The sequence below is a fragment of the Lepidochelys olivacea genome (genome assembly GCF_965140295.1).
Source record: "Lepidochelys olivacea isolate rLepOli2 genome assembly, chromosome: 27".
NCBI classification, from domain to species: domain Eukaryota; kingdom Metazoa; phylum Chordata; order Testudines; family Cheloniidae; genus Lepidochelys; species Lepidochelys olivacea.
Window position 1 is genome coordinate 11,556,709 of NC_140437.1, and position 25,909 is coordinate 11,582,617.

At 59.2% G+C, this 25,909-nt stretch overlaps 1 protein-coding gene across 7 annotated transcripts in view; it reads left to right on the forward strand.

The window, feature by feature from the left end:
• Positions 1–25,909, forward strand: part of HDAC5 (histone deacetylase 5) — a 102,856-nt gene that overhangs the window by 39,606 nt on the left and 37,341 nt on the right. For all 7 annotated transcript variants that reach the window (XM_084615705.1, XM_084615707.1, XM_084615708.1 and 4 more), the window contains one exon: positions 23,377–23,633. In XM_084615705.1, coding sequence (XP_084471831.1) covers positions 23,377–23,633 — 257 coding nt within the window. The remainder of the gene's footprint in view (positions 1–23,376; positions 23,634–25,909) is intronic.

Here is a 25,909-nt window from a genome sequence, read left to right on the forward strand (position 1 = left end):
GCCCCTGGGAGCCGGATCCAAAACCTGGGGGAGTGTATGGCAAGACTCTCCCCTCACCCCCACCAGTGGCTGTGGTGGGCTTTGGATTGGGTCCTCAGGACACAGCTGGCCCTGAATAGAGACCGTGGTGGGTGGCGGCCCGCACCAGTGCCCACTGCCGAGGTTTTGGCTCCGAGCTGGCACAGATGGCAGCTGCAGAATGGGTCACTAAATGACCTTTGGCCTGGAGAGGTGGCAGCCCGGTTTCCCCTGCGGTGCGGGGAAGCACGGTCCGTCGCGGCGTGTCCGTGGAGGGGTTGGGTCTCTTGAGGTTGTGTGGGTTGGTGGGAGTGACACGCGACCTTGCGCTGAGGGACGACGCGCCCAGGGCTCGAGGCGTTCGGCAGGGCACGGCTCCCGTCCCTTCACGCGCACGCCTCGTTGTCCGGCGTTGATTCATTTAGCTGCCGGCCACCTCAGGGCGAGGGGCTCCGGCTTTCTAACTTCCCAGCGCCATCAGCCTCGGCGGCGTTTAAGGAATGAGAATCGCTCGGAGCGTCAGTTTCCAGCATGGAGCAGGGAGGGTTGATCTGTCAGTGACAAGGGCAGGGGGTGGATGCAGGGACATTCTGCCCTGATTTACCACCCCTACCTCTGGCTTCCTGAGATCTTCAGCCCTCCTCTGAAGGCAGAAGGGAGATACTCCCTCCCCTCTTCCAGTTTGGCCTGAAGCCCCATTCAATGCCCGGCTGCAACGGGCTTCTGCAGATAGAGCCCCGTGCAGCGCCGGCAGCCCCTCGGATCTCAAGTGGACAGCGTCAGCTTCCATTTTAGCCCCAGCTTGCTGCCTTTAGGTACCTGAGATGTTAATAGCACGGCCTCCCTTCCTTCCTTCCTTCCTTCCCTGGATTGGGAGATGCCTCTGAACCACTGGGCTGCCCCTGCCCCTCCTGTAGCTGACCGCCTCTCAAAATTGCACAGCCTGTGCCCCCCGCCCTCCCTTCTCATCACAAAGAAGGGCTCCGTGTTCACAAACCGCATCCATGCACTTGCGTCAACTGGGATGTGGAGTTTGGAGCTGGTTCTCACAGGGTGAAGGAAATGGGGGGCAGCAGAGGGGCGTGGGGGTGCGGGAGAGAAACCCAGAAGCCTGTCGCCTTTTGATTGCATAGAACCGTGCGCAACGGGGTCGGTGCCTGCCAGGCTGGGAGACGCGCTGGCCCGTCAGTGCCTGGCCTGGCAAATGGGTGAGTGCGGGTGTGTGACAAGGGTAAGCAAGGAAGAGGATGTAGGGCTGGATGATGTGCAAGTAATTGTCAGCATTACCTAATCCTGGTGGAGTTTGCAGCTGGCCGGATCCCCTGGCTTTGGGAGGATTTGCTTGTGTGTTTGCGTGCGTCAGGATTTGGGTGCCTGGTTACTACAAGTTGTAAAGCAGCCTGGCTGGGGCTTGGTCTGACTCCGCTTGGATGCTGTGGCTCCGTGGGAAGTGATGGGTTTGATGCAGGACTCGCAGGGTGAGCTTTTTTCACACAACGCACAGTCGACCTGTGGAACTCCTTGCCAGAGGATGTTGTGAAGGCCAAGACCATAACAGGGTTCAAAAAAGAACTAGATAAATTCATCTAGGATAGGTCTGTCAATGGCTGTTAGCCAGGATGGGCAGGGATGGTGTCCCTAGCCTCTGTTTGCCAGAAGCTGGGAATGGGTGACAGGGGTGACACTTCTTGATTCCCTGGTCTGTTCATTCCCTCTGGGGCTCCTGGCATTGGCCACTGTCGGAAGACAGGAGACTGGGCTAGATGGACCTTTGCTCTGACCCAATGTGGTCGTTCTTATGTTCCCATGGCTTCGTGTTCAGTTATCGCCGGACTCGCCTGGAGACGCTCTCAGGACGAGCTGCGGGGTGGGGAAAGGGTGGGGAGTGGGGGGGCGTGGGCATGATCCTGGCCCTTTCAAAGCGGGATGGTTCTGGTGTGCAGGTGAATGCAAGGATACGCCTGGAAATCCATCCTGGGCAAGGTTATGACTTTGTCACTGAATTTTTTAGTAAATTTCGTTGCAGAGGTGGGGTGGGGGGACCAATAAGCCACAGAAAGGTCACCAAATAATGTTGTTTTTTGCTCCATCAGTATACACAAGACAATAGTGGGGGGCGCTGAAAAGTGAGGCCGGGGGGCGGAAGGGGGAGAGCGAAACTGATCTGCACTCACCTCACAGCGGCAGCTCCTGCCCACGAGTCTGGGCCCAGTTCCTTGCTCTGGGCATTGAGACCCAGGACATGTGGTCGTAGGTCACTCAGGTTTGGCCTATCTGCCCCTCTCTGTCTATGGAGGGGTGGACGGGCCAACCCGGAACGGCCCAGCGACCCCGTGCGTCAGGTCACAATGCCGCTTGGCTTGGGGGCTCTGATCACCTTTGGCCAGCTCAGGGGTAACGCAATGGCACCGGTTTTCAGCCCAGAACGGAGGTGGTCCCAGCTGGAGTCTGCCTCGGGCTTTATTGAATAGAATATTAGTAGCCACCAGTCAGGCGCTTTCCTGCGACGACAGAATCGGGGCAAACAGTTTAACTGCCCCCCCCCCCCGATTCACAGCGGCGTTTGCCCTTTAACTCGTGCTGCCCTATAGACAGCAGCTGGTCAATGCGGTCTGACCCTGTGCATCCCCAGGGCTCAGAGAGGCAGCCCTGCTCCCCATTTCACAGAAGGAGGGAGAGTGATTTGCCCAGAGAGACACAGCAAGGCAGTGGCAGGGCTGGGGATTACATCTAGGTCTGTGCTCCCCGTCCCGTGCCCTGCCCCACCACTGCCTCCAGAAGTGGGCCTCTGTCCAGCTCTGTAACGGTTCAGCCTGCGGTTCCCCAGAGCGCAGCAACCCGCGGGCCCTGGGTTGTGCTCTGCTCGGTGCGTGTCGCCCGGGGGAGGTGCTGAACGAGGCGCGATCGGGCTCTGAGCACTGCTGAGCCGTGAAGTTACAAAGCGCATCCCGGATGGGCGCCCTCCCGTCATGGAAATGGACGCGGCGCGTCTGATCATGCCTGGGTGGGGGGTCGGCACGGAAACCCCATCCGTCTTGCTGCTTGTGTCCAAGGGAAGCTCGTGCGTCGGCCCCTTGGTGCGAATGTTTAAAAGGAGCGCAAGTCGCCGTTCGCCAGCCGTGAGTCACCCTGTCTGCAAAACCAGAGGGCCGGGAATGCAGGGCCGCTCCGGCCAGCTCACCGGCTTGGCATCTCCGAGGGCACTCGCACAGCATCGCCGGGCCATGCTAATAAAGGATTTTTTTTTTTTTTAGAGGGGGAGGAATGTGGAATGTAAACACACGTTTCAAATAGAAACCTTGTAACCTTCTGGGATAAACAGGCGGTCACGGGGCAGGGGGAAAGGCCGGAGACTCCACATGGGACGTTTCAAGTGATATTCCACCCCTCTCCCCTTTCATTGTGGGGGTGAGAGGAAAGATGGCAAAGGAGTTAACCCTGGGGTTCGTGTACACTGCATGCTAAGCCCAGACTCAGGTCTGAGTCCAAGCCCTCCTTCCGCCCACACGCACCTCAGTCTGACTTGGATTGGCGTGCACTCAGGACCCGGGTCCTAGGACCCTGCGAAGGGGGCTTGTCAGAGCCTGAGTCCTGCTGGCACTCGGGTCCAAAGCCCCGTCCTTTTGCAGGGGGCACGCAGCTCAAGTCGCAGTCCCGAGTCAGAAGGTCCGTGTGGTGCAGTGCGGACGTGGCTGAGAGACCCAGCAACTGCCAACCCAGGTTTACAATGCAGTGTGGATGCTCCGGCACGGGGTTGGAAATGCCAAGGCCACAAACCTGGGTCCTACAGACCCGGGCCCAGTGTGCGGTACAGACGTACCCTCTGTGTCTTAAATCGGGGCACCCAAGAACTGAGGCCTGCAAAACTAGAGGCACGTTTGAGATGGCGTTTCTACAGCATTTTGCTCCAAACTGCTTCAGAAATGATCAACGCTAAAATGCAGCCAGCTCTGGGGTGGAGGGCAGCAGGCCCCTTGGCACGCTACACACAAGAGTCAGAAGGGGATTGGATCTGATGGCTTCCACCGGATCTTGGTCCGCACTGTGTGTTGGCTTCTCCTGGCCGAGTCTGGGGCTAGTTTGGGAGGAGCAGACAGCAGGCGGGGCAGAGACGGGGGTTTGGGATAGCACAGCATCTTGTCGGTCAGGGTTAGTGTCTTGGTAGAGGGATGGGAGTGGTGCACAATAAGAGGTACTGCAGGTCAGGAACCAGGGGCTGGAGGCAGTGGGGTCGTGGGGAGTGGCAGGAAAAACCAGGAGACCTAGGTTCCATTCCTGGCCACTGACTCACTCTGTGGCCTTGGGCAAGTCATTCAGCGTCTCCGTGCCTCAGTTTCCCCATATCTTGTTTATGTTACAGAAGTGACTAAAGGCCTGATTGTGCTCTGTGCTGTACAAACACACAGTGAAAGATGGCCCCGGCCCCAGAGAGTTCCTAGGATAAATAGACAAGACAGCTGTGGGATGGGAGAGGAGGCCACTTGCCAGAAGTTGCTCATCAGCTCAGTGGAAGAGCTGGGAATGGACCCTGGGTCTCCTGATGTGTGCCACCCACTAGGTTGGAGACTCTCTCCCCTGCCTGATAGCAGCTAGAGGTGCTGACCTACCCTTGTAAAGTGATCTGAGCCAAACCATAACGGGCGGTGCTGAAAGATCCCCATCCCAGCTATTGAAATTCCACTTTTGTCACTGTGAAAACCCGTCTGGCTTTTACGCTGCTGAATGTTTCTGGGGCTGTTGCCTTGGGAAAAGCCCTGCGCTGGTTTTACAACCTGCTAGGCTGTGGGATTGCGGTGTGCACACCATCTGGGCTGCTGTTACCCTCGCTGCTCATCAGGGCTGAGGCAGGCCAGTCCGAGCCTCTCCGCAGAGCTGTCTGGGTGTCCCCTCCCCCCCCACCCCGGAAGCAGTACACAAGGTTCAACCCTGCCCTGCAAGGGAGAAAAGAGGGGCATGTCAGGAGGAGGGTAACCAGACAAGGGGTCTGCAGACCTGCGTTCCATTCCCACCTCTGCCACTGCCTTGCTGGGTGATCTTTGGCAAGTCACTTTAACCTCTCTGTGACTCAGTTTCCCTTCTCACTCTGTTTTCAAGTGGGAGCTCTCTCAGGCAGGGCTGTCTCTCACCAGCTGTCTACGCAGTGCCCAGCACGGAGGGCCCTGATTTTGACTGTGGCCGCGGTGCTACTGGAATAAAAGTAATCTGCCTCCTAGATATGTCCAGCTGGGGCTGTGATAACTGGGGAATCTGCCCACTGGGCTGTGTGGCTCATGGTGAGTGGGGTGATGTTCTATCTCCTTTATTTCAGGCTGGACACTGTCACTTGCTGATTCTCACTCACCAGCCCTGTGCTGCCAGTCGGGTTGAAATGTCTCCTCTCCCCCCCCGAAACAGCGGTCAGAGCGAGGGACTGGCCACCCCGGGGTGCTGGATTGCAAAGCCAGCCCAGGCTGTTTACTTGTGACTCCGCCCTGAATGTTATTGGGCTCAGATTGTGCTCGGCGGGGTGTGTGTGTCTATGACAGCAGGGGAAGGGGAAAAAATCGCCGGGGAGGTGGAAGTGGATCCGAAAACAGGAGAGAGAGAAATGCAGAGAGGAGACTGACGGAAGGAGCAGAGACGGGAGAGAGAGAAACCCCCTGTGTACTGACCTGTTAACGATTTATATTTCGGTGCCACCCAAGGGTCCCGATCGTACCCAAGCGCGGTGTGAGAGGCAGTCCTTGCCTAGTCAGGCTGTCGCTAGGGCAGCCCACTTATCCTGGTCGTGTGTGTGTGTGATTTGAACTGAAGCAACCCCTAGGGCCTCCCCCCCAAAGCGTGCCAGGTACTGCAGAGATGTAGTGAGACAGCACTGGCCCCCAGGAGCTTACCGTCTAGAGAGACTGGGCGGACAGCAGAGAGGGGTTCTGGGACACGAAGGCTGGTTTTTCAAGGGCTCAACCCCCCACAATTGAGCCCAGATTTTCCGAAATCCTCAGCCCCCAGCGGCAGCCACGGTGACCCCTCTGGCACTGCTCTCTAGAGAAAGAGGCCCCAGCCCTTTCGAAAATATACCCTAGTGTGATGTGCGTAGGGCCCCCCAGGGAGTGTGTCTGGGCCACCAGGTCTCCTGTGACCCAAGCCCCCTTCCTTGCCTGAGTTTCCACCCTCTTGTGTCTTACAGACATCAGATCCCACCAGACTCCCCCCTTTTGCTGGCAGGAAGAGCACTCCTGGGCAGTTGGGGTGCGATTGGCAAAGACCGATCCCCTGAGCATGATCCCTGTCACTGGTGTGAGTCCAGAGGCCTGGGTGGAGCTCACTCCTGGTTTACGCTGGTGAAAATGGGCCAGCTGCGATAGTGGACTCGCTCTGGTGGCTCCAGACCCGCTCGCTTGATTTCTCAATCCGGCTATTCCCGGTGGCGATGTGATCCTGTAGGGCGCTTTCGAAAGCATGCCAGCGGCTAAGAATACCGGGCCGGTATTTTTAGAGCTGAGTTTTAAGCTGCTTTTCGCTGCCAGCTTGGCAGCAAGCGCTGCTCTCATCCCGCTCCACTGCGGAGCCTGGCAGCTGTGTTTGTTGCGGGAAGGAAGCTGCGCTCCTGCCGTGCCATGGCCTTGCCAGGCAGCCGGCTGGGAAGGAGAGGTAGAGCAGGTTCACCAGCCTTAGCTGTACGGTTTATTTCTTTGGTCTTGTGTAAAGGCCCGGGAGGCACACAGCAGTTAATCATCCCTCTCTGCATGGTGGAGATAAGATCTGACCCCACCAAGGATGCCACGCCGGGCCGCTAACCTCCCTGTCTTCGCCCAGGGTGTTCTGTACTGCAGTAACCTCCAGCGGCCTCAGCCGAGATCACGGCCCCATGTGCCTGGTGCTGTACGTACGCCTAGCAAAAGACAGCCCCTGTCCCGGGAAATTGACTATCGAAACAGTGGGAGAAGGGACCAGCCGTTGTACTGAGAGGTGACATGCAGGGAGTCTGTGGCAGAGATAGGACGCACCGTCTTCCAAGTTTGAGGCCAGGGCTTTTAACCACAAGGCCAGCCATGCTTTATGCCCTGCCTCCCTGCCGTCCAGCCTTAGCTACATGGCTGTTCACGGGAGAGAAGTGTTCACGCAGGCTGGCCCCTGTTAGCCAACCAGTTTATAAACCAATTCAACTCATAAACCAATTCAACTCAGCAAGATCTTGTGATTCTTGTGTAAACAAGGCTCCAGGCCCCAGGGGGAAGGCGTGATAGTTTCCCGGCCTCTTGGATGGGCCGGGGAAGGTATCACCCCAGCCTGAGCCGACGTGGCCGCTGCAGGGGACGTGAAGGGTGGGGGATCCAGTCCTAGCCAGGGAGGGAACTGGACAGGTCCAGTGCTGGCCGGCGGCTGCCGTCAAGGCCCGTCAAGGTCTGGAGAAAACTTTCTCTGATCTGGAAATAGCTAACGCAGGGGCATCGTGCAGCAAGTGTAAAATCCCCTATAACGCCGGGTGACGCCTCCCAGTGGAAGCTGCTCCTGGCGGCCGCAGGTTTTAAACCCTGCTGGTGGTTCTGCAATCAGCTGCATCTACTCGGCTCTGAGCAGAGCCTGGGAACCGCTGCTGCCTAGCTCAGAGCCCTGGCGGCTGGGGTTCTGGTTCGGCCCCCGGGGAAGCTGCCAGGGCATTTGGTTTGGGCCCTTCTCTCAGCAGGGGAGAAGTTTCAATGGCAGAGCAGCGGGGCCGGGGAGAGCCCAGACAGGCGGAGGCTAAAGTCGCCCTGTGCCCTGCAGGAAAGCTGTGCTCCTGGCCCTGGGGCACCTAAATAAGCAGCCTTATTCATAGAGGGACTGGGGATTCAGGATGTGGGAGAGTGTGGCCTAGTGGCTAGAGTTAGGTGGCAGGACTGCTTAAGTCTCTTCCCAGCTCTGCCACTGATATGCTGTGTGACCTTGGGCAAGTCCCTTTCTGTGCATAATATTTTAATGCTTTTGTCCAGGGGGCTTTCAGATCCTTGGGGGGAAATGCTCTGTGTGTCTTTATCTGCTCCCCCCCGCGCCCCGGCCCGCCTGTCTGGAGCAGGCTCCGATGGGTTTGCAATGTTCGTAGCTCTTTTGGAGGAGAGGGACATTTCAGGAGGACAGAGCATCCTGGTTCGCCCCCCTGCACAGAGTGATTCTGGCCCTGAGTCCTCCCTGCAGGGGCTCGCCCTGCTGTCACTGCTCCATGGGGAGGAGGCTCCCGCCAGCAGCCTCTCCCCTGGCCTTGCAGACCCTCTCTGGGCAGTCCTCAGAGCTGTTTCCTTGGGCGCTTGCAGCTGGGTATTGTCCCTGCTGCTGAAGAAGAATTGCACCATCTCCTTGGAGTGGAAAATTAATTGCTTGCAAGTGTCAGGCGCGAGGTCCCCTTGGTCCCAATTAAAGCAGTGGGAGCCTGTTTGTCGGGGGCTTCCTACCTACGTAAATCCCTCTCCCCAGAGTGCCTGCCACCCCTGAGGAGTGTCCCTCGCTTCCAGGCATGGCCGAGACTTCCCTGCACCTTAGACTGCCCAGGGGTGGGGCAGACCAGGGAGGGAAAAACGCAGGAGGGATTTGCGCCTTCCTTCAAGGAAATCTGAGCTTTGTATACTCGTCCTTTCGCAGTCCCTGTCTCCCCAGGAGGGGGTGCAGTGCGGGTATGGTTGCACTGATGGGGGGAGCACCCAGCCTGTCCCGGCAGGGGGTGCAGTGGGGGGATGGTAGCGCTGGTGTGGTGGGGTGGGGCGGGGGGGGAAGCACCCAGCCTGTCCCAGCAGGGGGTGCAGTGGGGGGATGGTAGCGCTGGTGTGGTGGGGTGGGGGGGAAGCACCCAGCCTGTCCCAGCAGGGGGTGCGGTGGGGGGATGGTAGCGCTGACGGGGCCGGGGGGGAGCACCCAGCCTGTCCCGGCAGGGGGTGCAGTGGGGGGATGGTAGCGCTGGTGTGGTGGGGTGGGGCGGGGGGGGGGAAGCACCCAGCCTGTCCCAGCAGGGGGTGCAGTGGGGGGATGGTAGCGCTGGTGGGGTGGGGTGGGGCGGGGGGGGAAGCACCCAGCCTGTCCCAGCAGGGGGTGCGGTGGGAGGATGGTAGGGCGGGGCGGGGCAGAGGGGAGCACCCAGCCTGTCCCAGCAGGGGGATAGTGCAGAAGTGTCTATGCCCAGCAAACCAATGCAGGTTTCAGGAGGTGGCTGTTCAGTGGGGATCTCTTTAAAAACCGGGATCCTGCACCTGATGCCTCGTGCAAGCTGAATTTCTTCCCTGGGTTTTTAGGGGGCCAGACCTGGAGTGCTCTGGATTTCAAAAGCAGGGTGCAAGGGCCAGCTAGTGGGTTGGAACCCGGGGCCGGAGAGCCAGCACTCCCGGGTTTTCTTTCAGGGGCTCAGCTCCTGCTTTGTGCTTAGAGCAGGGGCCAGGGAAGCAGGACTCCTGGGTTCTCGTCCCAGCTATGCCAAAGGCCCGCTACGTGACACAGAGCAAGTCGGTTCCCCACTCGGCGGCTCAATCCCGCCGGATGGTAGGGTGGGGTAACCCCGATGCGCCGCTCGGGTTTACCGTTTGCAAAGTGCTCTCGAGACCTTTGGACAAAATTCCAAATCTATTATTATCCTGGCTGGGGGTTTTCTCGGCGGGGGGATTGAATCAACACAGACGCCAAGACTGAGCTCGGAGACGAATTCCTTTCCCTTAAAGAAACTGAGGAAATCTCTCCAAGGGCTTTGGAGTCACAGGACTGGCACCAACCGCGCTGGGTTCCCGAGGCGGCATGGGGACCCCTTGGGATCTGCCCTCCGCGCCCCGTACTTCTGTCATCTCGAGATGTTCCACCACCCAGCAACCTTTCCTTTGACCCCGATGATCTCACCACTGTTGCTTTCAGAGGTTGCCAACCTGGCTCTGACGCAGCCTCCAAAAGCGACTGGCCCAGCTCGGGGGAGGTAGATTCCACTCTCAGATGGACCCGTGGCTACCGCAATCCCTGGCCACAGCCACAGCGGTGGTTTGATTGCATGGTTTGTTTACAAAGCTGTTTTCTTCCCCTTCAAACCTTCACGGGCTCTTTTAAAGAGACACCGTTCTAAAGTAAGAGTGAAGCTGAACTCACAGGGCCTGGATTTTCTGTAGAGCCTGATTCTCACTCCCATAAATCAGGAGTCTCTCCACTGGCACAAAACGGCCAGGTGCAGAGAAGAGTCAGGCTCAAAGGGTAAAAATACACCGAGCGTTTCTGGTGACGACCATCGTAAACCAGGGTCATGGCAGCAAAACCAGAGGCTGGCAAACACCACCTGCTAGGGAGTTTTGAGGTGGGTTGTAAAACTCCTGAAAATAGACTCAGTGCAGGATGAAACTGCCGGCCGGCCGTTTTGCTACCACCCCCCATCAGTCTGGCTTTGAACATTCCTTTGCAGCAGTAGCATGGCCTAGTGGGTAGAGCACTGCGGTAGTGGTCAGGTAATCTGTTTTTGCCCAGCTGTAATTTAGCCCAGGGACTGGGGTGACTGTTTATTTTGGGTACTTAGCTGGCCCCCAATTACTGTGATATCCAAGCACCTCACGCTCTTCGGTGTATTTATTTTCACTCCCCCCTGTGAAGCAGGGCAGCGCTGTTATCTGTATTGTACAGATGGGAAACCGAGGCACGAAGAGGCTAGGTGACATGCCCAGGATCACAGAGTCTGTGACTGAGCAGAGGTTTGCACCCACCTCTCCCAAGTCATAGGTCAGCACCCTAACCACTGGGACGGTGACGGGTGAAGTTAGGGGCCTGGAGATGGTGGTGTGGTCCCAGCCCTAGACGAGGGCTTAGGAGATCTGGGATTTATTCCCAGCTTTGGTTCTTGACTCCCTGTGTGTGACCGTGGGCAAACCACTGAATTTCTGTGCCCCTCAGTGTCCCACTGTAAAGCTGGGACAGTTCCCCCTCCTGCCTGGTGTTGTCTTCGGCTCTTTGAGTAGGGCCTGTCTCTGCAGCACCCTTGGGTGCTGCTGTCATATATAACGGTAAGGAAAGGATGGAAAGCCCTGGATCTTCCAGTGCTCTGGCCCCGCGGTGTCCCCGCTCCCCTCCCAGTGAAAGAGGGAGACGGTTGAGGGCAGCGCACGCTTTTCTGTCACACCCTTGGAAAATGACTGGGTGTGTGTGCAAGGCGTGGACCTGGGTGGATCATCTTTCCAGACCACAAACGCTGGCTCTTGTATTTTTACATGCGTCTAATTGGGGCTGTCAGGGGAGAGAGGCCGCTCCTGCTCCTCCTCGGCTCCCTGGGGCTTTGCCGTGGAATTTCCCTTCCCCTTTTGGGGAGGCGGTGGGAGAGGGTCGGCCCTGCCTTTCGCTGACCAGGGCGCCGGAGGCGTACGGGGCGGGAGAGGGGCCCACGGAGGCAGTTGTGGTACCAGCCCCTCTGCAGGGCTCTGCGTGGTTGTGCCAGGTAGCCAGCCTGCTCGTGCCCAGGGTTGTGCCACAAGTACCCAGTGTAGGGAGGACCCAGAGGATCCCAGACACGTACCCTAGAGCGCTGGTTATGCCATGTAAGAGCAGCGGGGCTGGTATGCAAACGAATTTCTCGGACCCGTGCAGCCGGCAACCTGGCTGCTTTGCAGAGAGGCTCTGTGGCCACTGGGGATTGCGCAGCGGCAGCGGGGCGAGAACTCAGACAGCACAGGCACTGGAGCTGAAGATTCTCTGTTAGCCATATAGGGCCTATGACACACAGGTAAACAGTTCTGTGTCACCAAGTAGGGGGCAGCAGTGCTTAGGTGTAAATGTGATGCCCAGTCACCAAGTTCAGCGCCTGAGATGAAAGTTCCCAAGGTTCTGACCTGGGGTTTTTTGTTCAGCCCACTTTCTGACGACTATTATCTGTGTTTTTGCTGGGGATGAAGGTGCAGTGCAGACAATGTGATGTGTGGGTGGGGCTTGTTCTGATTAGCACCCAATAACCATGTGCATCGGGGCAAACGCTTTCCAAGGAGCCGTGCTCGGGTGGGAACCGGATCTCAGCAAATACATGCACTCGCCTCCAGCAGAGGACTCCTACTGCCCAGTGCTTAATTTGTACCAGGGCTGAGCCCCCGGCACCTCTGGGCCTGGCCGTTCACAGCCCCCGGCACCTCTGGGCCTGGCCGTTCACAGCCCCCGGCACCTCTGGGCTTGCAGCATCAGTTATGAAAGTAAAAAAAATTGCTTTGAGCCCTGACACCTTTCATTACACATTAAGCCCTGCTGCTACCCCAGCAGGGACTGGACCGTCCAGGGCTGGGAGATGGGGAGTAACTGACTAGGGATGAGGACAGGCTCTCCAAAAGAGCGGGTGCTGTGATTGTTATAGAGAGGTGGAGCTAGTCACCTTGCTCCCCCCAGAGCTCACTGGAGCCTGGCCCGCTCTGGGGGGCCTCCTCTATATAGCCCACTTCCAGAGGGGCTCCGAGTGGAGGTGATGGGAGCATGGCGCAGGTCGGCAAGGTGCCCCGTACTTTTCTCATGGCGGCGCTGGGATTGGAAGCGACTTCCTGGGAGCTGAAGTGCAGCCGGGCCTCGGCTGTGATGTGATTTGGTTCGAGCCCCTTGCTGGTCGGTCCCTTCGCTCAGAATCCTTTTGCTGCCCCGTGCGGCTCGCCGAGGTGAAGGGGGCAGCGTGGTCTGCCCTGCCGTGTAGCAAGCGTGTCGGATATCTACCCTGGGTGGCTAGTGGCTCCCTAACCGTAGATCGGGATATCTGTGTCGGATATCTACCCACTGGGCCGGCCATCCTCTCTGCCTCACCGTCCTAGGCTATAGTCTGTAGCTGCACCCGACGGAGCCGTGGGCTGGGCAACTCCCCGCCGCCTGCCCCACCGCACATGCCCTGCTGCTGGCCGGCCTGACCTCCCATCATCGGATGCCAGCTGTGAACTCTTGCAGCTTCCCCCAGGCGGGTGTTGGGCTCTCTCGGGAGCCAGCCAGGCTGTGCACCCTCTGGCCAGAGAAAGCCACTTCTAAGCAGGGCTAAGTGCACATTTGGCAGGGGCTGGCCCAGGCTGCCCCCTTCCATCTGCTGCAAGGTCAGGATTATTTTTAGACTCCTTGCCCTGGTGCTGTTGAGGCAAGGGAGAGTTCTCCCCTGTCTTGGTGTGGGATCTCAGCCACTAAGGTGTAAGGGTATCTGCCTCCCCCCCACCCCCATTCCCAGAGCGTCCTCCGTGGTTTAACCTCCCTGCACGCTAAATCCCGGGCTCCAGAGTCGCTGGCTAGTGCCCTAACCACTGAGCCATCCTGCCCCTTCCCCTTCATCCCTCTTCCTTGCAAGCCAACACCCAGGTGCACAATCTCCAGTCCTCCTCTGGGCCATTCTCCTCTCCGCCCTCGTGACCCGGCCTTGCTGGAAATGCCAGCCGCTCGGGGACCCCCTCATGCAGCTGGGTAGAGCAGACCCAGAATGGATGCATGCATCCGGGAGCGGGAGCTGAGGGGACGGTGGGCGCAGAGGGGATGGGGAGCCTGTGATGGGTCTGAGCTGCAGTAAAGGGGGAGCTGTCCTGCTTGGGAAGGAGGGGGTGCCAAGCCCCATCGGTGTTTCATGCTGGTGCCCCTTGTTCTGGGCTGCCCTTCTCAGGAGCCACAAGCCTGCAGGGCCACCAAAGCACCATCTGGATTCTGGGCTTCTCTGGAGCCTGGCAAAATAGCAAGTGCTCTGTGTGAGCGGCTACCTGCTCACCTTTACACCCTGGTGATGTGGGATGGTGTATGTCTGTCCCCCAGCCCCCAGCACCAGGGGAATTTGCCCTGGGCCCATGGCAGCCCCCGGATCCAGCCCGCCTGCCCCCCTCTTCCCAGTCAGCCCTGAATGCAGAGGGTGAAGCAAATGGAGGGTAGCTGGGAACACTCACATACGCACACGCACATCCCATGCCTGCATCGCACAGCAAACGGGGGGGTAGTCGGGAACGCACACGTGTAGTACACACACACACGTGCAGCAAAGCGAGGGTAGTCGGGAACACACACGTGCAGTACACACGTTGTGCAGCAAAGCGAGGGCGGCTGGAAACCCGCACCCCGCCGCATGCTGTGCGGCTGCTGGACGACCGAGCAATCGCCGCAGCCCCACGGTGGCTCCACGCCCCGGAGAGGGCCAGCCAAGAGGCTCGGCTGCCTCCCGTCCCTCCCTCTGCCAGGGGCGTGCTGGCACCAGGGAAGGAGCCTGGGCTGTAGCTGCGGATGCGCCCAGCGTGCCAATCAGCTAGTGCGGCTGCCGGCGGGCGCAGGGGGGAGGCTCTGTCTCGGCTTGGTGTGGTAGCCGAGCCGCGTCCGTCCTTCCATCCGTCAGCGTCAGGGCGTCTTGAGGAATGATCCAAGATGGGGGAAAAGGGGCATTGATATTCCAGGCCATCCTCCCCTCCCCGCCCCCCATCCACCGCCCCCGACTTCCTGTTTGGCTTAGAACAAGTTGTTCATTCAAGTATGCCGGCCCCGCCGCTCGCATACAAATGGGCTTGCGTCGGCAAGGCGGTTACTCACGACCGCGGTGGCAACTCAGCTCCATTCATCCGCAGCGCGGGCCAGGCCCGGCTCCCGGGGAAGGGAAGGGGGGACTGCACAGCGCTTGCCGGCTGGGGCCCTTCTCTCCCAATTTCCAGGGGCCTGCCCCGTTGCAAGGGGGCCGCTTGCAGTGGACGGGCTTAGCACAGTGAGGGCTAGTGCTGTGGGGGTGGACTGGGAGCCAGGACGCCTGGGTTCTGCACTGTGCTCTCTGCGCCCCCTTGGGCGGGAGATCAAGGCTGCAGTCGCCGGTAGTTTTTTAGGGATCTGCTATGAGACTCTTTAGATCTGTTTTCCAGGGGCTCTGAGTGTCAGTCACTGGGAGCTGCGGGCCCTCTGGCCAGAGGCACGCTCACGCTGGCTGTCTAGACGTGGAAGCATCTGGAGACACCGGCCTCCTGGCTCTCTGCGCCTTGGCTTTCCCATCTGGGAAAGGGGGCTCCCGTCCCCGCGGGGCTATGCTAGGCAGTTTTACCGATGCCTGTTGAGGGCTTGGGGAGCAGAATATCCCCTTGTTTCGGCAGCTGGGTCAGATTTTTCGTGACCATCATTCATCGCCACCCCTGCTTTCTGGGGCAGACCCCGCAACCAGGACTGGAGAGCTCGAGTCAGTTCTCGGCTCCATCGCCGACTCCTTGTACGGCCCTGGGCAGATCCTTTAATCTGCCTGGGCCTTGGTTCCCTGTCAATCATCTGGGAGTAATGAACAGCCAGCCTGTTGCTGGGCTTGCCTTGGCCGATCTTGAGCTCACCAGGGCACGGACTGTCTCCTAGCACAGTGGGCCCTGATCTCAGCTGGGGCTTTTAAGCATGGCCGCAGTAGTCAGAGTAATAAGTACAGTCAGATGCATGCTGCTAGTGAAATACAGCCCTGTCACGAAAGGCCCCAGAGCATTGTATGGAGATTTACTGCCACTCATTGTCTCCTCTCCTCTCAGAATGGATCCGCATTGGAAGGGGACACTGAGGCCCAGAGAGGAGTGGCGGGTCATTGGCAGGGTCGGGAAGAGAACCGGGGACTCCCAGAGGGCTGCTCTAGCTGCCAGGCTGTGCTCCTAGAAGTGGAAATAAACCTAGGGGTCGTGATTCCCATTCCCCACCCTTCTAACTGACGAAGGGCGCTCCCTCCCATACCGATGCCGGTACGAATAAGGGAGTTATGGATGCTTAAGGCAGCATTGCCTAGTGCCTAGAGTACTGGACTGGGACTGGAGAGACCTGGGTTCTATTCCCGTGACCTGCTAGATGACCTCGGGCAACTCATTCTGCCTCTCTGGGCCTCAGTTTCTCCATCTGTAATATGCGGACAAAGATACCGACCTCCACTTTAATGTGCTTTGAGGTCCACTGCTGAAGAAAGCTGGGCGGGGGGAGGTTATGCTGGGCGGGGGGAGGTTATGCCGGGCGGCTTCCAGGTAGGATTCTCTGCTAACGTCCAGCCCAATTGGCTCAGGAAATGAGGACCAAAACGTGAGGGAATTCTGATTTCCCTCATCTTTTCCAAGACCCGCCCCATAGCTCAGCGCTGTCCCCACAGCCAGAGCACACGGAGGAGATTTCTGCCACAGCAAAGCTGGAATTGTCCGCGCTCCTGGCAGGGGGAGGCGGGGTTGGTGTTGCGTGAACGGCCGGCACAATGGAGAGCAGGCTCGGCCCCAGGCTCAGCGAAGGGCTGGATCATCACAGCGTCGCGGCTGGGTGCCGGAGGACTGCTCTGGTGGCGTCACCGGGCAGCACGGCTGAGCAGCCCTCTTGCCCTTCGACTCCCTGGCATCCGGTGTGGGAGTCCGTGCCAGGGAACATGGCTTCTCTCGGAAGCTCTGCAGGCTGGGGCCTGCCTTTAGCCAGCGTGGGGCCAGCCCTGCCAGTGACCCTGAGGGGAGACAGAAATTCAGTCCCGGCTTCTCTGCCCTGCACGGGGCTTACATCATCTGCACTGACGTTTAGCGCGCAGGTCATGCGGTTCACCTTAAAAGGGCTTCCCACAGGTGGCCTGGGGAAAGCGAGATGCCAGGACTTGACTAAGCAAGTCGAGGTAGAGCTGGGGATAGAACCCAGGAGTCCTGACTTCCCTTGCTCTCCTGACTAGACCACGCTGCCCTCCCAAGTCAGGAATAGAACCCAGGAGTCCTGGCTCCCAGCCTCGGAAAGTGCTTTGGGATCCTCCTGCGAAGCACCTTATCGAGGAGGGAAGTCTGACTATTCATTACACCGAATGTCTTGTGGCAAGGAGGGAGATGCACCGGCCAGGTCAGGAAAGCCGGAGGGAGGTCCCACTGAGCTGGCTGCTCCGAGCCGGCGACCACAAGCCCGCCGAAGGAGGGCACAGGCTCGCCGATGGACGGATTCCCTGTGCTGGAGGCCGGGCTGGAGCCTCTTTGTTCTCCCGTACAGCTGGTTAGGGAGCTGACGGTGCATTTGGTGTTCACGGCTGGGAACGGCCAAACCCATGGTCCTAGCTTCCTGTTCCGGTGCGGGGCACTCGCTGGGCAGATGGGTGAGGTTCCACGTCCGCTTTCTCTTCCAAAGCCAGCTTGGTGCCTCCCGGCCATCCCGCAGAACAGCGGCTACGTGCCACTTGGCGCAGGCGTGGGCAGAGTCCGGACCTGCCACTGGCCGTCTGCCCCAAGCCCTGCCAAGCCGCAGCGGCATCCCCTGGGCAGCCGCACCCGTTGTCAGCAAGGGGTAATTTTGCTACGGCCTGGGTGTGACCATGTGCCGGGGCCTCCTTCATTAGGAGCGAGTGCAGTAAATGAAAGGGGAAGACAGCCCTGGGAGAGCTTAGGTCACAAGGCAGAGAAGACGGCTTTACTCCAGGTTTCTGCGCTAGACATGCCCTGCTGGGCCCAGTCACCCATTGCCCTGCACCGCGGGCAGGCGTTCACAGCCGGGCACAAGGTTACCGCTCGGATCGGAGAACAGGGTTCTTCTCCCGTTGGGCATGGATCGGAATGGGCGCTGGAGAATCAGTGCCATGGTGGAGCCGCGTGCAGCCCACCACTGGAAACCTCCTAAACCCTCAGGGCTGCTTCTAAATAAACGACCTGATGTTTGCAAAGGGCCGAGGACCCTGCAAACCCCATAGAGGTGGCAGGGAATTGACGGAGGTGGGGGGAGGATGTGGCCTCTCTGCTGAACAGACCAGGTCCCCAAGGGCTGGAATGTGAAATTACGCGCTTAACATTCGGATCCTCTGGTCAAAAGTCTTGGCTGTCGCTTCCAGATGTGGCACCGATTCTGGCTGCACCTGGGGTCTGATTTCCAGGCAAGACCAAGCAGCCACGGTTTCCGGCTGAAGGCTTCAGAAGCTGATGGGGGCCTAGGCACATATAAGGTGTCTGTTTGGACCCCCCCAAAAATCATGGGCCGCTTTATAAAATATAGGCCAGAGGGTATCGAGGCCTAAAAGGCGTTTAGGTTCCTAACTTCCAGGGAATTCAGTGGGTCTTTTCAACGTTCGTGAGGATGGACTAGGGCAGGGGTTCTCAACCCAGGGGCGGGGGGTTGTGACCCCCTTCCCCTCCACGTATTGCTCAGTAAGCCCAGCTGGCTCCTTCCCCCGTGGGAGGGGAGAACGTGGGCCAGGTTCCCAGAATGGAAAAAGGGCTTTCAGAATGCAAAGGGGCAATTCGCTCTGGAGCCAGGCATACTACAGGCCCTGGGGCTGGGATCCTGGAGGCCTTTCAAACCCCAGTATAGGGCAGTCTTAAGAAGGCCTTGAAAAAGCCTCAGAGCGGTGGGCCTGATCCAGTATCTTTTACTCACGCAAGCCACCCCATTGACTTTAACCGGCATACTTTTCTGCATAAGGGCTGTGGTGTGTGCGATCCGTCCCCAGGACTCCTGGGTTCTATTCCTGGCTTGGGAGGAGGCTGTCATCCAGTCAGTAGAGCAACGTTGTGGAGAGCAGGGGAGAAAATAAGAACACAGGTTCAATATCGTCGGAGTTGCACGGGGCTGAGAATTGGAGCGCGTGGAGATGGGGATAGATCGGAGCTGCGTTTCACTAGTAGGGTACTTGTGTCCATCGCATTGGCGATCACAGATGAGAACAAAGTGTCAAACGCTCTGGGTCAAATAGGATTGCCCTGCTTTTATAGATGGGAAAACTGAGGCATGACACAATGAGGAAAGTGACTTGCCCAAGGTCACGCGGCAAGGCAGTGACCTGACTGGGAATAGAATATAACTCTTCTGATATCCAGTGCGGTGTTTTAACGAAAAGGTCATGCCTTCCCCCAATATGTTGCACCCTATATATAGTCCGTCACGTATGTATAATAATATTTCATACTGTCCCTCACTAACATAGGTCTGGGAGGGATTCCCTGGGTCTAAGAGCCCAGGCCCCTGTTACCTCACGGCAGCCCTGTCATATCCTCCTGTTCATACACATATCGAGGTCCGTCTTAGTCCAGTTCGGTTGTTTGCTCCACTCCTGTTGGGAAGCTCTCCCTCCTCGGATGGTTATTCATTCATATTTGATAGTGCCGCCTAAGGGTATGTCTGCCCTGCATGCTAACCCCAGCTCTGACTCAGGTCTGAGCCCAACCCCTCCTCCCGTCCATGCACAAATCAGTCTGATTCAGGTCAGCAAGCACTCAGGATCCGGCTTCTAGGACCCTGCTAGAGGGGTAAGTCAGAGCCCAAGTCCTGCAGAGACTCAGGTCTAAGCCCTGTCAGTTTCCTGTGTGGACACAGCTCAAGCCACGGACCCGAGTCAGAAGGTCTGCACAGGGCCATGTGGACACGTTAGCACGGCTGAGAGACCCAGATTTACAACGCAGTGCGGATGCTCAAGGTGTGGGCTTTGAAATACCAAGTCCACGAGCCTGGGTCCCACAGACGTTGATTTCCAGTGCAGTGTAGATGTTCTCCGAAGGGCTCAGCTGTGATCAAGGCTCCGTTTTACTTACACACATTGAGCTCACAATCTCAATAGACAAAGAGCAGGAGGGGAAACTGAGGCACGGAGTGGTAAAGGGACTTGCTCACGGTCTCCCAGCAGGTCAGTGGCAGAGCTGGGAACAGCCTGGTGGCACCCATTGCTGTGTCGTAACTACAAGATGAGTTGTCTTCTCTCTGTTTTGCGCCGTGTCTGGACGCACCTGGATGTTGTTGCTAATGATCTGTCTTGCTGGGCTCCTTGGCGTCCCAGGCACGGACCCAGAACCCCCTGGTGCTAGGTGCTATACAAACAAGGAGAGTTAGGCACCTAAGTACCTTTGAGGATTGGGGCCTCAGTTCCCTGTGTGTAACATGGGCGATAATATTCCTATCTCTGAGCATCAACGCAGTAAAGATTGTAAGGGGCTTAGACGCTATGGTAGTGGGGGCCATGCAGGTGCCATAGGGAGCAGTTGAATTGCTACATAACATATATGGGGCCTGATTCTCCCTCGCATGGCAGATTGTGCCATGAAACTGATCCCGACAGCGTGTTTGCAGCCCCTGGACACAAGCATAAATGATGGTGCAAGGTGGTAGATAATCAGGCCCCTGCCATCAAGACAGTCCCACTGCTTCACACCCAAATGATATGTATAAACAGACCCTAACGCAATTCTCCACCCCCTCGCCCCCACCCGCCAGGTTTATACAGATTTAATCTCTCTCATTTGCTGGGAGTGTTAGATCAAAAGCCCCGAGGCAGGGCCCACCTCCGCAGAGACGCTGGGACAAGAGGATAAACACTCTTGATTTGATGTCAAATTATTGAACTGAGCAGGGTCGTCTGTGTTTGTCGCTCGCCCTACGCACGGGCTTGTACCACGTCACCGCCGCGTCAGCAGCGTTGCCATGGCGAAGGAACACAAAGGTTCGGGTGTTGTGTGTGTCTGGGAGTTGGCGGGGGTGTTGTGTAATTCAGCAGACTGGAGCTGTTAATCACCGTGGGGAAGTGCAGGGGTTGTGTGTGGGGAGCTGGCTGAGCCTTGACCAGGCTTTCGCTACCAAACCGAGCTGTCTAGATGCGTCCCCTGATGGGCATTCTTGTCTCGGTGGTTGATTCTCCTGGGGTTGGCTGGCACCGCTCTCGGGCATTTCTAAAGTGCCCATCCTTGCAGTGCCCAGGCACCGGTCTGGTTTCCTCTCGCATCTTTCCTCTGCCTGCCCCTGATTATTAGCTGTATTGGAGTAGCGCCTGGGAGCTTCAGTTATGCTAGGCACCGTCCAGACACAGAATACAATGACAGTCCCTGCTCCAAAGGGCCACAATCCGAGGATAAGACCCAGGCCAACCGGTGGATTCAGACTGGGGAGATGACTGAAATGACCGGACCATACTGGCTGGGCCGAGGGGCAGTGGCCTCAGCTCCCAATCTGCCTAGCAGTTGCCATGTTTTTTGTAGCCCCCTGCCACAGCCGGGCAGAGCTGGAAGAGGGGATTTGAAACCCCTCGCTTCCTCTCCACCTGCGGGCTGTTACATTAGTACCATTCGTAGCAGGAAATATTGACGTGACGATAGCGCCCAAGTCAGGCTCGGGGCACTGTTGTGCCGGAGGGTCGCCCGCCCGCGACTGTGTTCCCAGGTGGGGGGGGATTATTCCGGCTGGAAAGCGAAAATGTGACTCGCTCGTTCCGCCGTCTCTGCTTCGTTATTTCTCCGGCCGTCGCAGCGAGGGGATGCCTGGTTTGCGTGGCGCGTGGGGAACACTGGCACCAGGCAGAATGTCGCCCCTGGACATGCAGTTCACTTGCCAGGGCTGTCTGCCTTCCTCCAGGAGGGGGCTGCTGCTGTGGTTCGACAGGGATGCCAGAGAACTGGAGGTTCTCTCCCCAGCTCTGCCACTGACCTTGAGCAACGTGCCTCAGTTTCCCCACACCTGTGGAATTGGGTTAATGATACTGATCTACCTTCGGCTGTGAGCTCTTTGGGGTAGGTGCCTTCTTTTTGTTCTGTGTTTGTACAGCTCTTAGCCCCATGGGTGCCTGGTCCATGCCTGGGCTGGCTAGGCACTACCGTAATTTACCTAGTAGCAATAAAAATGTACAGCACCTAGCACGTTGGCTTTGTGGTTCGTGACTGGGGCGCCGTAGGTGCTATCACTATGCTCAGAAATAATACAGTACCTCATAGTGGGGGGCAGTGGAGGGGGTGTGAGACTTAACTCATTAACGTTCAGAAAATGCTTTGAGATCCTCACGGGGAAGGGACGGCGGGCAGCGATCTTCTCTCTCCTCTTTCCTTTTGTAGCCTCTTCCCCCTTCTGCCTTTCGCAGCCACGCTCACGTGCCAGCTCTCTTCGGGGCTGTCCTCCACCTCCCGCTTCCACCTCCCCACCCTGCTCACAACAGCTGCTGTGGGGCATTGTCTATATTTAGCCCTGTGTGTGTTGGTCCCCCCCGCCCCCCCATGTCATTACAAGAAACCTGCAGAAAGGGGATAATTTCCTGGAGAAACGCCTCTCGCTCCAGGAGAGGGGGCCTGTGCCGGATCTGTGCCTTTGCGGGTTAATGACCGCGCACATGGTTTTACGACAGACGGGGAGACAGTCAGAGGAGTGAGCGACTGAGTCACGCACAGCTCTCGACTCATTCACAGCTTGCCAAAGCCCTGGTGCCTGGCGCAGCCCTGCCAGCGGAGCCGACGGCGCGCAAGGGGCTGCACGGTGGGTTACGGTGCCGTGGGCGATGACGGGAGTGTCCCGCTGAGCAGCGAGGCTGGAGGAGCTGGACTCTGGATCTGCTGAACCCCAAGGGTTGCAAGGGGATGGGGACTGGCATCCCATTCCTGCTGAGCCTCAAGGCTGCAGGTGGGGATGGGGAATATCCTTCCTCTCCTACCCTGGGCTCTGGCTAGGCCCCCCGCGCTGGGACCTGCATCCCAGACTTGGATCTCTGCCTTGGCAGTGGGGGACGGTGGCTTTTGCCTCCAGGAATCAGCTCTGCGCAGCCGATCTGGGAGCCTGTAGAAGTGACTCTGTGAGGATCCGGCCTGGAGCGCTGGCTACTTCCCGCTAACAAGTGTCTCCCCAGTGGGCATTGGATCCCACAGCGCACGTTGGCTGGTGCAGGGGGGAGTAAAGGGCTGGCCAAGAGGGGAAATGGTGCCCCCTCCAATGCCCTGCATTGTGTCCAGGGAGTGAGAGGTCACTGCATTCTGGTGGGTATGCAGCCTCTGCTGCCAGCAGCGAATGCCCCCTTGCCGGATCTCTGCCAGGAGCGAGGGGTCCGCAGGGGCTGACGGACACAACGCTGGACACAGCCAGCCTGATCGACTGTTTGTTTAACCCTGATCCAACCCAGCCCCCAGGTTAGCCAGCGTGTGACACTCCTAGATGGGCTGAATGGACGGAGGCTCTGGGACTCCATTAACAGGGGGCCGTGTCCGGCCATGGGCAGACAGAGGGAGGGTGGGAACGGGAAATGCAGGAGTTTCCATGACCTGGATTGATTTGACTTGGCCCCATTCTCTAAAGCACCCTGGGACGCTGGGCCCACCAGGGCACCCCAGCTGTTCTTGGGGCGCCGGGCCCACTATGGTCCCCTGGCTGCTCCTGGGGCGCCGGGCCCCCCGGGGCCCCCCAGCTGCTCCTGGGGCACCGGGCCCACTATGGTCCCCCGGCTGCTCCTGGGGCGCTGGGCCCCCCGGGTCCCCCCGGCTGCTCCTGGGGCGCTGGGCCCCCCGGGTCCCCCCGGCTGCTCCTGGGGCGCCGGGCCCCCCGGCTGCTCCTGGGGCGCTGGGCCCCCCGGGTCCCCCCGGCTGCTCCTGGGGCGCCGGGTCCAGCGGGCAAGCAGGCGAGCAGAAAGGGGAACTCTCCATTGCTTTTCGCTGAGAGGGGGCGTCCTCTCGCCCTCCCCGCCGGCTGGTCCCCGGCGGGGGCGGGAGGGGGGCCGGTTCCCAAGGCCTGTCTCTGTCTGCTCCCCAGCGGTCGACGTGAAGCCGGCGCTGCCCGTGGCCATGCCGAACTCCTGCGGCGCCGGCGGCCCGGCGGCCCTGCGGCCGGAGGCCCGGGGCGGTGCGCCCAGCGTGGACCCCGCCCTGCGGGAGCAGCAGCTGCAGCAGGAGCTGCTGGCCCTGAAGCAGCAGCAGCAGTTGCAGAAGCAGCTGCTCTTCGCCGAGTTCCAGAAGCAGCATGAGCACCTGACGCGGCAGCACGAGGTCCAGCTGCAGAAGCACCTCAAGGTGAGGCGCCCGGCGGGGGCTGCCCCTGCCCCGCCCCCCGGAGGGCCTCTCCGAGCCCTGCCCAGCTCCGCCAGCCCGCGGGGCTCTCCCTGTCGGCACCGCCCCGCAGGCCCAGACCCTGTCCGCACTCAGCAGCTGAGCAGGCTTGAGCCTGGCTGGCGCCCGGAGGGGAGACCGGCCCGGCAGGAGGCTGCAGGAGTGGGTAGAAATGGCTGCCATGGCGCCCAGCCCCCTCGCCTGGGGGGGTCCACCGCTCTAAAGCGGCACAAAGCCTTCTGGGAGGAGTTAGTGACTCGAGAGGGGAAGGGCTGGCCTAGTAGGCGGGGGGCCCAGCTCTTGCCAACCTATCCTGAGTTGGTGTCTCACGGTATCAGGCCCTCTTCTGAAAGCCCCAGCTCCCGGAGTCAGGTGAGGCCTGAGAATTGCGGCTTTCGTTTAAAAATACAAACAGTTCGAGCCCCACCCCCTGGGTTGCGGAGAGAAACGCGACCCTGAAAGGCTCCAAAAGCAGAAAAGGAATTAAAAAAGACAACCCCCCCATTATTATTTTTTTAAATCTCATCATTCGGGGTGGAGGGGCGTGGCTTCTGGGTGAGGTTTGAAAGCCTGGGGTTGGCCAGGTTGTTGTTACCATGGCACAAGGGGGCTCTGGTTTCAGCTGAGCTTCAGAGCCAAAGCTCTCTGATCATTGAAATCCTGTGGCCCTTTTCATGAGGACCCTGGCGTCCTGCCGCATTCTGATTGGGGGGAGAAAGGGGGTTGACTACACTTCACCAGCCCAAGATTCCTCTCTTGCTTTAGCTGCGGGCAGCGTTCCTCCTCATTTCCCATCCGAACCTGCTGTGGAACTGCTAGCACAGGGTGGCTGCCCCGTTCCACCCCAGAAGTGGCTGCATTGCAGTGGTGGGCAGAGGTTGCAATCCTGTGGGAGACCTTTGGAGGCTTCCAGAGGCACTACATAAATCAACCACTAATTATTATTGTTACTCATATCACCGTGGCATCTAGGAGGCCTAGTCATGGCTCAAGTTCCCACCGTGCTGGGCGCTGTACAAACAGAGTGCAAAAACGACAGTAATACACAATTGTCCTTCCTTTCCCCTGCGTAAAGGAGGGAGCTCTCCCCTATGGAGCACTGCAAGCTTCTATAGCTCCTTTCATCCTGAAGGATCCCAGATCGATCCCTTGACATGCAGCCACCTCTGGGGTGGTACCCCACCAGCACATAGCATGGCAATGCCAGGGGAAGGGGCAAGAGAATTTGAGACAAGGGCAACCCCCTGCTGCTCCCCGGCAGAGCCCACAGGAGCTTGCTTTACCGAGGTCTCGTCCAGACAGCCCGCACGCTGCATGGGGTGGAACGTACCGCAGCGGGCTGAGCGGCCGGGGCCGGCCCGTGGACTGTAGGTGCAGGGGGCCTGATTCTCTGCTCGTTCACCCCTGAAGCCAACACAGCTGCACTGGTGGGTAGGAGAGGCGTGTCCGGGTTTCAGACCGGAGGCTGAGAACCCAAAGCCCCCCCCCCACCCACTGGCCTGTTATAGCCAAGGAAGGCAAGGAATGCAGGTGGGACAGACTGTGCAAATTTTCCCAGCATCCCTTGCTGGCTCCCTGCATTGCCTAGGGCTCGATGTCCCAGCCGTCCCTATTCCATCTCATTGCACCTTTGACCCCCCCCCGCCCCGTGCTGGCGGTGCAGGCCTGGCTCTCGTAGGATGGGGGGGCTTCCATGCACGCTGCCCTGGTGGGGGGCGCTTTGCCAGCTCCTAGCAGGGCTGCTCTGAGCAGCTCCCTCTCCTCAAGGAGCCCGTGGGAGAGCCGGCTGAGTCCTGGGTTTAATCCTTGCTCGTGGCGGGATGCCTCCTTGCCCACCTCCAGTGCCCCCGCACCCCCAGCCTCTGAGCTGAAAGAAGCCCCATTGCACCAGCCACAGCCGGGCCTTCTGGGAACCCCCCCCCCCCCCCCGGTCTCCCCTCCCTGCCAGCCCCGCGCCGTGGGCTGTGACTGGGCCCCGCAGGCAGGGGGTGTGTGCTTTTCTGACGGCAAGAGGGTGGGGCCCCTCCACGCTAACCTGGGTCCCCCGAACGAGGGTCTCCTCTGCCACCTGGGTTCACCCTCCCTCCCCCTCTCACCTGTCCCCCCTCCGGCTCTCACTTGGTCTGCCCCCACCTAGTCTCCCCCCCAGCTACCCCCCCCCGCTCTTCCCTGGTCTCATCCCCCCCGCTGCTGGCTTCTGCCCCCTCTGCCCGCCTGATCCCTGGCCCGCTAACCCGGCC